The 13939-nt window shown below is 42.4% G+C and overlaps 1 protein-coding gene and 1 long non-coding RNA gene across 19 annotated transcripts in view; one reads left to right on the top strand and one right to left on the bottom strand.

The window, feature by feature from the left end:
* Positions 1-6235, top strand: part of LOC134219839 (uncharacterized) — a 235905-nt gene extending 229670 nt beyond the window's left edge. For all 18 annotated transcript variants that reach the window (XM_062698716.1, XM_062698720.1, XM_062698715.1 and 15 more), the window contains 2 exons: positions 5248-5509; positions 5857-6235. In XM_062698716.1, coding sequence (XP_062554700.1) covers positions 5248-5509; positions 5857-6057 — 463 coding nt within the window. In that variant the 3' untranslated portion in view covers positions 6058-6235. The remainder of the gene's footprint in view (positions 1-5247; positions 5510-5856) is intronic.
* A 3981-nt stretch (positions 6236-10216) lies between these two features.
* Positions 10217-11581, bottom strand: LOC134219825 (uncharacterized). Its single transcript, XR_009981676.1, has 5 exons — positions 11408-11581; positions 11220-11349; positions 11039-11160; positions 10902-10979; positions 10217-10840 (listed from the first exon to the last, which is right to left on the bottom strand). It is a non-coding gene; the product is annotated as an uncharacterized LOC134219825 (long non-coding RNA).
* Between the last annotated feature and the right edge of the window lie 2358 nt (positions 11582-13939).

Genomic DNA, 13939 nt, shown 5'->3' with positions numbered 1-13939 from the left:
TTTCAGTCATAGCGATTTCATATCCGGCCCACTTCCAAACCGGTTCCCGGCCTAAGCAAAATTTCGCTCAATCTCTCAACACCTTACTCTCATTCTCTCTCGGGACGGTAGAAAATGCGACGTAAACAAAAGTAAGCACGTTCAACGCCGACATGATGCCAGATGGTATTATTTATAATAATTTTTATTTGGTTGAAAAGATATATTCACTCATCCAAATTACTTCCAAACGCTTAAAAACTATATTTTTGCAACTTTTTGAAATCGAGAGAATTACAAATAACATGATACGGTCAACTAATTAGATAGTTTTCCTATGAACGTTGAAGGATTTTGTTCATACTAAAAAAGACTCCTGGCCTTCTGGCAGCACGGTGCGGCTAGAAGTTCTTAGGCCGAGGTGAATTTTTGTTCGGTTTGAGGATACATTTTTAAATGTATTCTTATTTTTTTTTTACTCCTTTATTTATTTGGTAGGCACTCTGTGTTATTTAACCGCTACTGTGCCGTGATCTACTGTGGTATTCTGCAGCCAGAATCCACACAGAATCTATTTTTAGATTTTCCATTATTCATTGTGGTTGTCGTTGCTGGTCCATCTCACCGTGAGTCCATTGTGTCCATTTGTCCGTGTCGTGAATTCAATGATCGTTGCGCGCATTGTTCGGTTACCATTTATCCGGGTACGTTGGAGGAATGCATCCGAGAAGAACAATTTGTCAGTCGTCATCAGGCAGTCGTAACGGCAAGGGCGCTCCCCAATACGCCACCGTATAAGGCTGCGCATCCGGCGACTGACGAAGGTTTGGTGGAGGGGCTGAGAATCGAACCCATGACCATTCGCTTGTAAGGCGAACGTGTAGCCACAGATAACAGACATTGAAGCTAGAACAAATTTTATTGAAAATCCTGTGTAAACTTTTGAATTGATATACGTTGGCCCACTACTGCCATCTACTCAACTGATTGCGGCAGTACCTAAGGATGCAGCTGAATTACAACCGTCGAACGCAGCCAATGCATTTGACAGCCGCAATCGGGCTGCGTTTTCAATAACAATGATCCTTGCGCCATCTCCAATCGATTGCCAAACGCGGTCCCAATTTAAAATACATTTGAATTAACGGTTGCGGATGTTTACACACGTATGGGATGCCAGCCTCAACATCTGTTATCTGTGGTGTAGCCAACTACGCTACGAGACCCCCCTCTTTAAATGTATTCTAATATGTTTATATTAGATCTAGTGAAACAAACAAATCGAAAAGATTAAAGTGCGTGAGTTTAGAATTATTGTGTGGTGATTAACAGCTTCCAGCAATGATTGTATCGGGAACTGTGACGATTTTCAGGTAGGTGTTTAATATGAAAATACCGTTTTGTAAAAATGGAAAGATTCACTCCGGCTTAGTGGTGTAGCAACGGAGAGTGATTGTTCGGAATGCACATTTTTATTTTCTATAATTGGACCAATTAGGAGTGAAATAAATGGTTGAAAAATATTCAGTATTGTGCGAAATAAATGGGAGACTTTTTTAAAATTATCAACCATAAACCTACGGATTCCAAAAAGTGTAAATCCTTAGTTTTCTGTGCAGTGAGCCGGGAATCGGGTCCATAGGCCCAAGTAGTGATTTACCCTATCTCGATATCTTTCCCTATCTCGATGGTTTGCTTGGTCCCTTCAATCTATATACATTTTTGCTTTCTATATCTCAATATCCTCCCTATCTCGATATTTCCCTATCTCGATGTGTTCTAATCATATTTTGTTCTGGATTCGCTCTCCTTATCTCGATGTGTTCAAATTTTTAGGCTACTAGACCATCTTTGGACAATAACAAACACATCAACAACAAGAAATGACATTTGTTTTGTTGTCGTTTTTCATGGCAACGAGCTTTTTTAGATCTAGTATCCATTTCAATTTTCCTTCCATTCCTCGATCTCTCCCTATCTCGATGGTCCCTTCAATATCGAGATGTGGAGAGGCGACTGTATTTGTAATTGTTTATTGCGTATATTGATTTATTTATGAAAGTTTTGATTTTTTTCCATGAAACGTTTTGATTTCTTCTTGTTTATGGAAATTTTGCATTATTTGTGGAAATTTTATATTTATTTATTGCTCATACCCTAAATTTTGTTGTTGGCAATTTCCCATTTTTTTATTGAAAAATTTTTAATTTTTCAGGCGGAGTTTTTACTTTAGTAGTTTGACAAGGAACAAGGCTCTTCCTTTGCTCCAAATGATGACTAGCTACTAGATAGACTACTTTTAGACAACCATGAACAAGTGTAAAAAATTTCTTTTAGTGCTTTCCGTGTGGACCGTTCACTTTCACAACACTGGTATGACCTACGACCAAAACGCCTCTCGGGGTGGTAACCGTTGTTCGTTCGTCATATTGAAGCTTGAGAATTACTTTTTGGAGAAAATTTCCGGAAGAATTTCAAAAGCAATTTTCGGAGGATTTTATTTATTACCAGACTAAGGCCGGAGTGACCTGTGCAATACATGAAATTTCAGCTCGGTCCATGGCTGCACTTCGCCAACCACGCAGTCTGCGCAGGGTCCACAAATCGTCCTCCACCTGATCGATCCACCATGCCCGCTGTGGACCTCACTTTCTTGTTCCCATTTTCACCGGATCAATATCCGACATTCTGGCTATGTGCCCGGCCCACCGCAGTCTTCCGATTTTTCCGGTGTGAACGATGGATGGTTCTTCCAACAGCTGATGCAACTCGTGGTTCATTCGCCTCCTCCATGTACCGTCCGCCATCTGCACCCCACCATAGATGGTACGCAGCACTTTCCTTTCGAAAACACCCAGTGCGCGTTGGTCCTCTACGAGCATGGTCCAGGTCTCGTGTCCGTAGAGAACTACCGGTCTAATAAGCGTTTTGTAGATAGTCAGTATGGTACGTTATCGGCGGTCACAAGTGAGCCTAAGTACACGAATTCTTCAACCACCTCGATTTCGTCACCACCGATAGAAACTTGTGGGGGGTGGCTTATATTTACCTCTGTTGAGCTTCTTCCTGTCATGTACTTCGTCGTCGACGTGTTGATGACTAGTCCAATTCGTTTAGCTTCGCTTTTCAATCTGATGTAGGCTTCCTCCATCCTCTTAAAGTTACGGGCCATGATATCAATTTCGTCGGCGAAACCAAATAACTGGACGGACTTCGTGAAAATCGTACCACTCGTGTCAATCCCTGCCCTTCGTAATACTCCCTTCAAAGCGATGCTTTGAAGTCGATATATAGATGATGTGTGGACACGTTGTATTCGCGGCATTTCTGCAATACCTGACGTACGGCGAACACCTGATCTGTGGTAGAGCGTTCACCCATAAATCCCGCCTGGTACTGCACCACGAACTCTCTTGCAATTGGTGCTAGTCAGCGGCATAACATTTGGGAGAGTACCTTGTAGGCGGCGTTCTGCATTTCCGAAGGAATCCCAGAGATAATTCCTGGAGGAATCGGAAAAAATCCAAAAAGAGATTCATTACGTGATTTTCGATGGGGTGTCTAAAGAAATCCGAGAAGAATACCCGATCCAATTCTAGGAAGAAAGGAAAACGTCTTAAAAAGTAGTAGGCACCATTCACATAATTTTCTTCCCATAGATTGATACTTACCTATTAGGTACATTAAAAATCAATAAAGACTTTTCCAGTTATTTGATGGATAATTTCTCGTTGCACTCTCCCAGGAGCATTCCCTTCCGGAAGCTGTTCAGTGTTCAGCCTCCCCCTCGTGCTTTGGTCCCGTAATTTTCAACTTCTTAACTTTCAAACTTTCTATATTTGGGCTTCACGCTGACGGCGTTCAATTTCCTCCGTTACCTCGGCTGCTGCCCCCTTCTGGAAATAATAACTTTGCTTCTACATTTCTCCATTATGGCTTCCCAGTTTCGATGAGGTTTTTTTTACCGGACGACGCAACGGTGCGCGGGTGCAGCGAAAGTTAGGGCCGGCTATCTTCCTGTTTGCTCGATGTGCGCAGGAAGCACAAGTCGCCTCCGGTGATGGGCTTAACGATAATGATGCCAGGGAATAAAGGTGAATTTGCATTTTTATTTCAATTTTAAAATTGTTTTACCTGGCAAAGTTTCCTGTACATCTTATTTTCGGCAGTAATTTGAAGAGCCAAAACGATTACTGTCGAAGCGGTGTATGAGCAAGTGCACGGCGTTATCCGCCGCCGCCGCCGACAGAAGCAGTTCAAGGCGGTTAGACTGTTTGCATAATTTTGATAGCGTATGCTTGAAACTTTTCCAGTTCTGAAATGGTACTGACTTGTGTTCAATTATACTAAATTAAGTCGTAGGTAGTTGATAAGAGTTGCTCAAATGTGCATCGTATGTAAATTTGAAAGTTGCTTCAACAATTCACAATTTATAGCATACATTGCTGTATAACGATAGAATTCATGCCAATTGCTGATTAGACAACATGGAATTTAAGGATTTGTTGCAACAATCGCCTGCCAACCTACGGCTACAACTAATTGTTTTCGTCGCCTTCAATAATACGGTCATTTACAGCATCTATTTACCTACAAGGCAGCCTTCCGTATCTGTATACCTGGAGATCACCAAGCCAGACAGTAGACAGAATCACAAACCGATCATGTTCTGATTAAAGGGCGGTACTTTTCCTGCATTCCTATACATGCATATCGACATTGCACCCGGAAGAGCGTGGGTCGTTTCAAACGGAAACAGAGACAGGAGGGAAAGAGGAGGAAACAGAAGAGGAGGAGAAAAAAGAAGAAGAGGAAGCTTCATATAAAACTTTTTGGAATATCCATAGGATTGTTTTATTTCCACAGGAAGTTTTTTGAAGCGATCGAGTGACTCTGGATTTGTCCACAAGGTCCAAAAACTTCATATTGGCTCTAATTTGAATGCAATTCTCTGTAAAACATCTGTTTAAAGATGGTTCGCATTCACGAAAGCCAAACATTGTTAAACGGCATCGTCACTCTATCAACTCAGTTTTCCAAACAAACAAACCTTATCCTACCCTAGGCGTCCACTGAACGCGACTTGGTATCGTCTAACAAATAATCTCATAGAACCCATGAAACCTGCGATGACGCTATTTGCTTAAGTGAAATTAAATAGTTTCAACGAAAGAGCATTATTTATTCAATTATCACATTTATCTTTTCCGGTGGCTGTTTTTCTCCGACCGTGAAATCTGTGCGGTGCGGTTCCGCCTTACGATGCAGGTCATCCGCTGCCGCTACCGGAGGAGCTGGAAGTCGACGGAGGCAGCGCCGCAACCAACGGGCGGGACAACAACGAAGCCGAAACGTGCGGCAGAGCCGTAGCAACCGCAGCAGCGGTGACGATGGCACTAATTACGTAACGGCAAATATTAGCATTTTTCCGGCCAATGGAAGCGAGTGTCGTCGGGAGCACCGGGACTATCTGCAACACCACGGGAATCTGTGTGCCGGTCCGCAGGATAAAACTCGTAGCTTGCAGGTGGTGAGTACTAATTTCACGTCTAAGTTGGATGTTTCGTGCAGGGGAAATTCTAGCCGTGAAATGCACATTTAGCGTGTCAACAGAGTGGCGTTCTTTAGGAGCCATTTTAATGTAGAGATCAGATTATGTAAGAAATGCAACAGGCACTGTTTCGCTCGATAGAAGTCAATGTTAGTTACTAATATCAATGTGTATATTTATTTACACTTGTGAAGGTTTCCGAGAAAAAATATCAACAATGTGACAAATAAAACATACAATCTTGTTCCACTTTCTATTCTAAAACATTCCACTGGGCACGTTTTACAGCCATTACTAAAACAACCAACTTCGTTTTCCTCTTTTAGGACCTGAGCGGATCGCCACTGATTTGCACCGAACGGAGAGACGACGGAACGGCACGGGTGGAGCTGCGCGGCCTGCTGACCTGGTCAACGGACATCAACCGTGCGCCCCATCTGTTCACCAATCTGACCACCTACCGGAGTTGGATCGAAGACGAATTGGACAAACTGGATCAGCTGGAACTGGTGCAGCAATCGTCTTAATTCGATTTAGTTGCTTGCTTGCTGTTGGATTGCGGTAGTTTACGGTCGGTCAGCAGAGGTGTCTTCTAGTGAGATTAAACTTTTATTTTATTTTTATTATTTCTAAGTGATACGTGATAAGTGAATTTACGGGGCAATAAAATTGCTTTTTTATTATACATGAATATTTGATGACAAACACAGTTGCAGTTTATCTCATTGTCCTCTGTTGAAGTTGTATGACTTGGTATCACACATTTTGTGTGGATTTCAGTCGGAAACATTGATGATTTGAAATTTCAATTACGAAATAATTTTTCCTTGAAATATTGGCCCTCTACTCTGAAGAGAAATTTTCAGAAAACAAATTAAGGACAAGCCTCTCGGAATCCAAAATTAATTTCATTCACGTTTTCAAGGGTATTCAATACGGAAGCAACACACAACTGTCATTATTTAAGCTTTGCTGCGCCGCAGTTGTGCATTGCTTCCGTATTGAGTGGGACATCCTCGAAAACGCGATTATTAGTTTTGGATTCCGAGACCGCATCGTGCTTTCGTGCTGTGCGGTTCTTTCTCTCTCTGCGGAAGGAAGTTTTTAATACTACCCGAAGCTATTTTAATTTCAACGGTGCTTCTTAGCGCTATTTGTACCCACTGATCCCGTTACGATCTTTGCAAGGACCCGTGCCTTCGTTTTACGTTGCACTATAGACACTATACACGGAAGAAATAAACTACCCAATAGTGAGTTTAATTCACCCAACCTCGAACATCCGTACGGGAAGCCAAAATTGAGTAAGTAGGGTCGAAGTAGTTTGCCTTTACTCCCATGTTAAAAAAGTACCCAACGGAAAATTTATTGACCCAAATTTAAGTTTAATTCACTCAATTTCGACCTCAGGTAATAAAACTCAAAATTGGCTTCCCGTATTGAACTGGCGTCGTTGGATTGTTTGACTCTTTTGTTTTTGACAACAAAAGAAAGAGTGGATGAAAGCGAAGAGAAAAAATAACTCAAAAGTAAGTTTAAAAGTACTCAATTTTGGGTACTTTTTTTCTTCCGTGTAGGTTCCATAGACGAGCTGAGGCGAAGGCGAGTGTAGCCAAACGAACTGTCAGTTAGTGTAGCCAAACAAGCATGCACGGAAGAAAAAAAGTACCCAAAATTGAGTACTTTTAAACTTACTTTTGAGTTATTTTTTCTCTTCGCTTCCATCCACTCTTTCTTTTGTTGTCAAAAACAAAAGAGCCAAACAATCCAACGACGCCAGTTCAATACGGGAAGCCAATTTTGAGTTTTATTACCTGAGGTCGAAATTGAGTGAATTAAACTTAAATTTGGGTCAATAAATTTTCCATTGGGTACTTTTTTAACATGGGAGTAAAGGCAAACTACTTCGACCCTACTTACTCAATTTTGGCTTCCCGTACGGATGTTCGAGGTTGGGTGAATTAAACTCACTATTGGGTAGTTTATTTCTTCCATGTGAAGTCACGATTGCAATCCGAGCAACGGAGCGTGTGACGTCAAATTCACGTGGTACACTGTGAAAAAGGGCAAAAACACACTTAATCGAATTTACTCAACCGTTCCTGCGCTCGTCTATGGAACCTATAGTGTCTATACGTTGGACCCGTTTGCGGAAGTAAAATTCCGACAAGCGGTGGTAATCCTGCAGGGACACCGTTCTGGGAAAAAAACCTCTTAGAAGGTCACGTCTCCACGCTCAGCCATGAGCATTAATAAAAACAAGAGGAAGGGGGAGTCTCTGAATTCTCCACTTCCTTCAAAGAAACAAGGTTTCAAGACCGTCCTGCCAAAGCGCGGAAAAAATAGAAGGAAGCTGGAGAATTCAGATATTCCTTCTAACTCTAATATCAGAAATAATTCTTCTCCAATCGAACTGAGCAATCAGTTCGATTTGATTAATGATGAAATTGAGCAAATCGAATATACCTCTAGCCCAGGTGATTCGATTCATGCGAAAAAGCAAAGGATTCCGCCAATTGTGGTATCTGTTGCCGAGTTTTCTGGCTTCCGGAATGAGATTTTGAGTAACCTTCAGGGAATCAAGGTTTCATTTCAGATTGCTAGGAAGGGTGACTGCCGCGTTTTGCCGGGATCCTTTGACGATCGCAAACGTCTTCTTCAGTATTTAACTGAGAAGCGCCATAAATTCTTCACATACGACGACAAAACTGAGCGATTGTTCAAAGTCGTCTTGAAAGGTCTCCCCAGTGATGATAAATCACTGGATGAGATTAAAATTGAAATTTCTCAATTAGGGGGAAAGACGGCTTTGGCAGGTTTTGTTCTATTATTGGCAGGGGGGTTTTTGTCGACCAAATTTTATGAAATTTGGCCACAATATTCTTTGATATGCAAAGAATGCTTAGGCCAAATTTGAGCCTAGTCAGTCATAAAAACCCCCCTGCCAATAATAGAACAAAACCTGCCAAAGCCGTCATTCCCCCTACTTGGATTTTCACCAGTCCAAGTAATTAAGATGAAAAAGAAATCCCACTCTGGTACTTCCCAGAGGGGCATTTCTCAAGAATTTTATTTAGTTCATTTTAACAAAAGTGAACTAAATAATATGAAAAGTTTGGAAAAGGCCTGTATTATGTCCCATGTCCGTGTTAAATGGGAACATTTCCGCAGGCCTGGGGGAAATTTCCAAAACCCCACTCAGTGCCGTAAGTGCCAAAAGTGGGGTCATGGAACCAAACATTGTCACATGGATGCTAAATGCATGATTTGTGGTGGAACCTCTCACGCCAAGGACGCATGTCCTGTGAGAGAAGATTCCAATAAATTTAAATGTGCAAATTGTGGGGGCAATCATAAATCCAATTTCTGGGAATGCCCTTCACGCAAAAAAGTTTTGAATTCCCGTGCAAAATTGATGACGGGAAATTCCAATCGGATCTCAGATTCGACGGGTAGAAATTTTTCAAACGCTCAAATTTCGAAACCAGTTACCGGTCGAGCAATTAATTATTATTATTATTTAATCAGACTAAGGCCGAAGTGGCCTGTGCGGTATGTAAGAGTCTTCTCCATTCGGCTCGGTCCATGGCTACACGTCGCCAACCACGCAGTCTACGGAGGGTCCGCAAGTCATCTTCCACCTGATCGATCCACCTTGCCCGCTGCGCACCTCGCCTTCTTGTGCCCGTCGGATCGTTGTCGAGAACCATTTTCACCGGGTTACTGTCCGACATTCTGGCTACGTGCCCGGCCCATCGCAGTCGTCCGATTTTCGCGGTGTGAACGATGGATGGTTCTCCCAACAGCTGATGCAATTCGTGGTTCATTCGCCTCCTCCACGTACCGTCCGCCATCTGCACCCCACCATAGATGGTACGCAGCACTTTCCTTTCGAAAACTCCAAGTGCGCGTTGGTCCTCCACGAGCATCGTCCAGGTCTCGTGTCCGTAGAGGACTACCGGTCTAATTAGCGTTTTGTAGATTGTCAGTTTGGTACGGCGGCGAACTCTATTCGATCGGAGCGTCTTGCGGAGTCCAAAGTACGTACGATTTCCAGCCACTATGCGTCTCCGAATTTCTCTGCTGGTGTCATTTTCGGCAGTCACCAGTGAGCCCAAGTACACAAATTCTTCTACCACCTCGATTTCGTCACCACCGATGCAAACTCGCGGTGGGTGGCTCACATTGTCTTCTCTTGAACCTCTTCCTATCATGTACTTCGTCTTCGACGTGTTGATGACTAGTCCGATCCGCTTAGCTTCCCTCTTCAGTCTGATGTAGGCTTCCTCCATCTTCTCAAAGTTACGTGCCATAATATCTATGTCGTCGGCGAAACCAAATAGCTGGACGGACTTATTGAAAATTGTACCACTCGTGTTAATCCCTGCTCTTCGTATTACACCTTCCAAAGCGATGTTGAATAGCAAACACGAAGCATGATAAGACGCATCTTAAATCATTCAGGCCCATTAGACTTTCATCAGTTCTGTTGAAAACTAAGGAAAGGGTGTGTTACGTCTGTTCTTGTTGCTCCATAAACTAAGCATCAAGAACCCCAATACGTAATTTAATTACCAATGTGACGTATGCCCGCTACACCAAGGTGACTAAGAGATACTCAAGGAGATTTGCTCATAATACATGACAATCAACACAAGAAAATATGGTACATGGTTGTATTGAACATTTGTTTTCTCTTACAAGCTAAGCCTACCTCCTTCCAGCACCGCAGTGCTATCTTCAGCGAACGTCTTCGCTACAGCTTAGGGGCCCCTACTTACAACGCCTCCAAATCGCACCATTCGATGGCGCAATATTCGATAGTGCACACACACCCTTTTGATTATTGGCCGCTACGACACATGCACCAAATGACACCCAGCGTTTGTCTTCTTTCCAGCACTATTCCGTCCTATCCACACATGCACTCACGATTCTGTTCCCCGTCGATCACTATTCCCTGCGTGGCTTGATTTAGGCGTGCGCTATGCAGCATGCACCTTACACATCGCATACACCATTCATCAGTTGCTTTCCCGATCTTCGAACACACACTATCCATTGACTGTCGACCTGACCATTCAACAACCTCACGACTTCCCCTCTTCGCTTCAACACATGCTCGCGTCGTTGACGCACAATTCCAATTAGAATTTTGTATCTCACAACGAGAATACAAGACGCTCGGTCAGGGCGGTCGACGATCACTATTGCTTTATGCGACTGTCGTCCCAGTGTCGTTGGCGTGATTGCTGCTAGCGTGGTTTGGTGGCAGGTGGCTGGCTGCAATGGATACAGAAATAAAAGGCCCTAATCAGGGTAGTCGCATGAGCATGTGTGTTGACTAAAAATTGTCCGTGCTATATTTTACCTCGTTCGAGGGCCTTTGCTGCCTGGTGATTTTTTTTAATCTGCACAGCTTGCGCCCGCGTGCGCGGGGATTGAAAACCTGCGTGAGACGCGGTATTGAGTGAGAATATCCTTAGATAAATTTGCTGCTCATTTTACCTGTTTCTAGTTCAGTGTCTGTCTCACTGTGACTGTACGGTGGATGATTAGAATGCTGTCTTCCCCTTTTATTGTGGTGGATGGCCAGGTGCGCTTTTGCCTGTGTGGGTATGCTCGCGATTCTGCGAGGATAGATTTAGGTTATCAATCTGATGTGGATCTTGGTGATTGATGTACCTACTTGTTTAGTCTTTGCCACCAATTGTCCTCCTGGGAACTTCGGGGACTGTTAAAGCAATCCCAGGTGAATCGGTATGATTCACTCTCTTCAGGGCTGGTAGCTACACGGCAGTTGGTCTAAGCACACGTGCCTACATTTAGAGGTAGTTATTAACCGGTTTCTAATAGTGAATCTGCAGATTATTTTACCTGTGAGATAACAGAGATAGTGTAGTCTCGTAGAATCGGAACGTGTGTTTTTTATATTTCTTCCGCGAAGAATATTTTAGGGATCCTCAACTCTTACACACCGTACGACACAATCTTTTTGATCTGTTGCTTCCAATTATGTGATCGACGGAAGTAGCACCCGTCAAAGTGGTATGTCAGAGCTAGAGCGAGTGCTACCAACTTTCTTCGTTGTAGAGCTGGGTGTTATTTTAGCGTCGTGGTGTGTTTAGTAGTGGCATTTTGATGATTTTGGCGTATTAGGTATATAATACTCAATTGCTAGTCCCGAAGAACGAAATGCAGTGTAACAGGTGTTGAGTGATTATATCAACTTAAATTACATGATTAAACATCCACTGTCTAAGTTTCAGTTTGCTTACCAGTCCGGTAAGTCAACAATTACGGCACTTCATACAGTGGTATCTAAAGTGGACAAAGCGCTATCGGTAAAAGAAATAGCACTTTGTTCTTTCTTGGACATTGAAGGAGCTTTTCCAATTTTACCCAAGCGTGGTGTATTCAGGAAGGCCTTAGCATTAATCCGTCAAAAATTGTAATTGTACCATTCACTAGGAAAAGGAAACTTGATCTAAAAGCTCTAAAGCTTGGAGGACTAGAAATTCAGCTTAGTGAACAGGTCAAATACCTGGGAGTCATTCTGGATTCTAAACTGAACTGGAATGCTCATATTGAGTGTGCGATCGGAAAGGCAACTAGGGTGAATGATCCGAAAGTCGTGGGTGTTCCTATAGTTGCGGTAGAGTTGTTTTTACAAAATCTACGAATTAAACGTAGCAACCCATGTAGTCCATCAATTTGTTGACATGTCAGTAGACGAAATAAAAGGAAACAGGTTTGGATTTCCCTCAAAATCGGTTAAGTATCACTAAAAAACCTTATCTTTTTCTCAGCATTGCACCAATAGTTGCGGTAGTGTTCCCATAGTTGCGAGTCCCATAAGAAAACAATGGGAATCGCAACTATAGGAACACGAAATAAAAAATAACGCAACTATTGGAACACTGCACCAATAATTGGAGGTACCATTTTAGGTGGAAATAATGGATTCTGCTGCAATTTCAACACTTTTCGGATAAAATATGTTTAACTATCTTTCTTATACACTCTTGAGGTAAGTGCAATGAAGTATAGACTTGATGGAAAGCAAGAAATAGTGGTGGAACGTGCTTAGTTCCTCCACTATTGGGTCTTTTACCCTAGTGCCTTCTGGATATGCTCTAAAACATTTGGAAGACAATTTTCAATATGGGCCAGTGATGAATACGAGTGGAGACTGTATGAAACCTGTGGAGAACTATGACATTCCTTATAACATGCGTGAGCCATCACGTATGGAGTGGGAAGTCGGAGGTCCCACTATTCGTCCCGGTTCCATAAAATTCTACACAGATGGCTCAAAAATAGGAACAAAAACGGGAGCAGGAATCTTCGGCCCTGGGATATCGATCTCAGTGGCAATGGGAAACTATCCAACGGTGTTCCATGCGGAGATTCTGTGTAGAGAGAAAATATAGATATGCACATTGAATAGCTTTGAATGTACATCAAAACTTGTCTGGGACTGCATTCTTTCATTGCGAAAAGTGTGTCAAGAGAACTCCGTAAATCTGAACTGGGTTCCAGGACACTGTGGCATTGAAGGTAATGAAAAGGCAGACGAGCTTGCCAAACGAGGTTCAAACACACAGTTTATTGGCCCATAACCTTTCTGCGGTATATCATACTGTACTATAAAAATGGAATTGAAATCCTGGGAAGCACAAAGGTTGATGACCAACTGGTTGGTTGCCGAAAAGTGTGCTCAATCAAAGAGATTTGTAATTCCCAGCTTTCAGCAAGAGAGCTCTTTGCATCTTCACGGGCCTAATAACCGGACACTGCCCGAGCAGATATCACTTGAAAAAAATTGGCCAGATTCAGAATGATATCTGTCGTTTCTGTAACATGGAACGTGAAACCTCGGAACATCTGCTTTGCAGTTGTGATGCATTGTACAAGGGTAGATCCAAATTTCTAAATAGTGGCTTTATGCAACCAAGAGATATTGGGACTGAAAATCCTGGAAAGGTAGTGGGTTTTATTAACTCAATTATACCGGACTGGGAAGAGACGCGTCTTAGGTTGTTTACTTGACAAATTGTGATCAACCTATAAGATGCGAATACATAGTTAAGAGTAATCAGGGGTATACCACAAAAGTTCAACTCAATGTCGCAGTGGTTCTAAAAAAAAGTGAAGCAGAGCATAGTTCAACAGCTATATAAAGATTTTTTCAACATAATTCCTCGAATATTCCAGCTTTTGCTGGAACAGGACAAGAACTGTTATTTTTTCCTATTAGCAGATTTTCACTTTTCCAGGTAAAACATTAAAGAAAAGTTGACCCGTTTGCTTTCTATTGTCTCAGAATAAAAGTTTTCATCATTATCTTTCTTCCGAAGTTGGTAAACCGCCAATAAACCTTTTTGTGGTCATTTTTTTTCGAAAAGA

The sequence above is a fragment of the Armigeres subalbatus genome, chromosome 3 (assembly GCF_024139115.2).
Source record: "Armigeres subalbatus isolate Guangzhou_Male chromosome 3, GZ_Asu_2, whole genome shotgun sequence".
In the NCBI taxonomy this organism is placed as follows: Eukaryota; Metazoa; Arthropoda; class Insecta; order Diptera; family Culicidae; genus Armigeres; species Armigeres subalbatus.
Note: the sequence above shows the minus strand (reverse complement) of the source record. Positions and strands in the feature narration are given on the sequence as shown.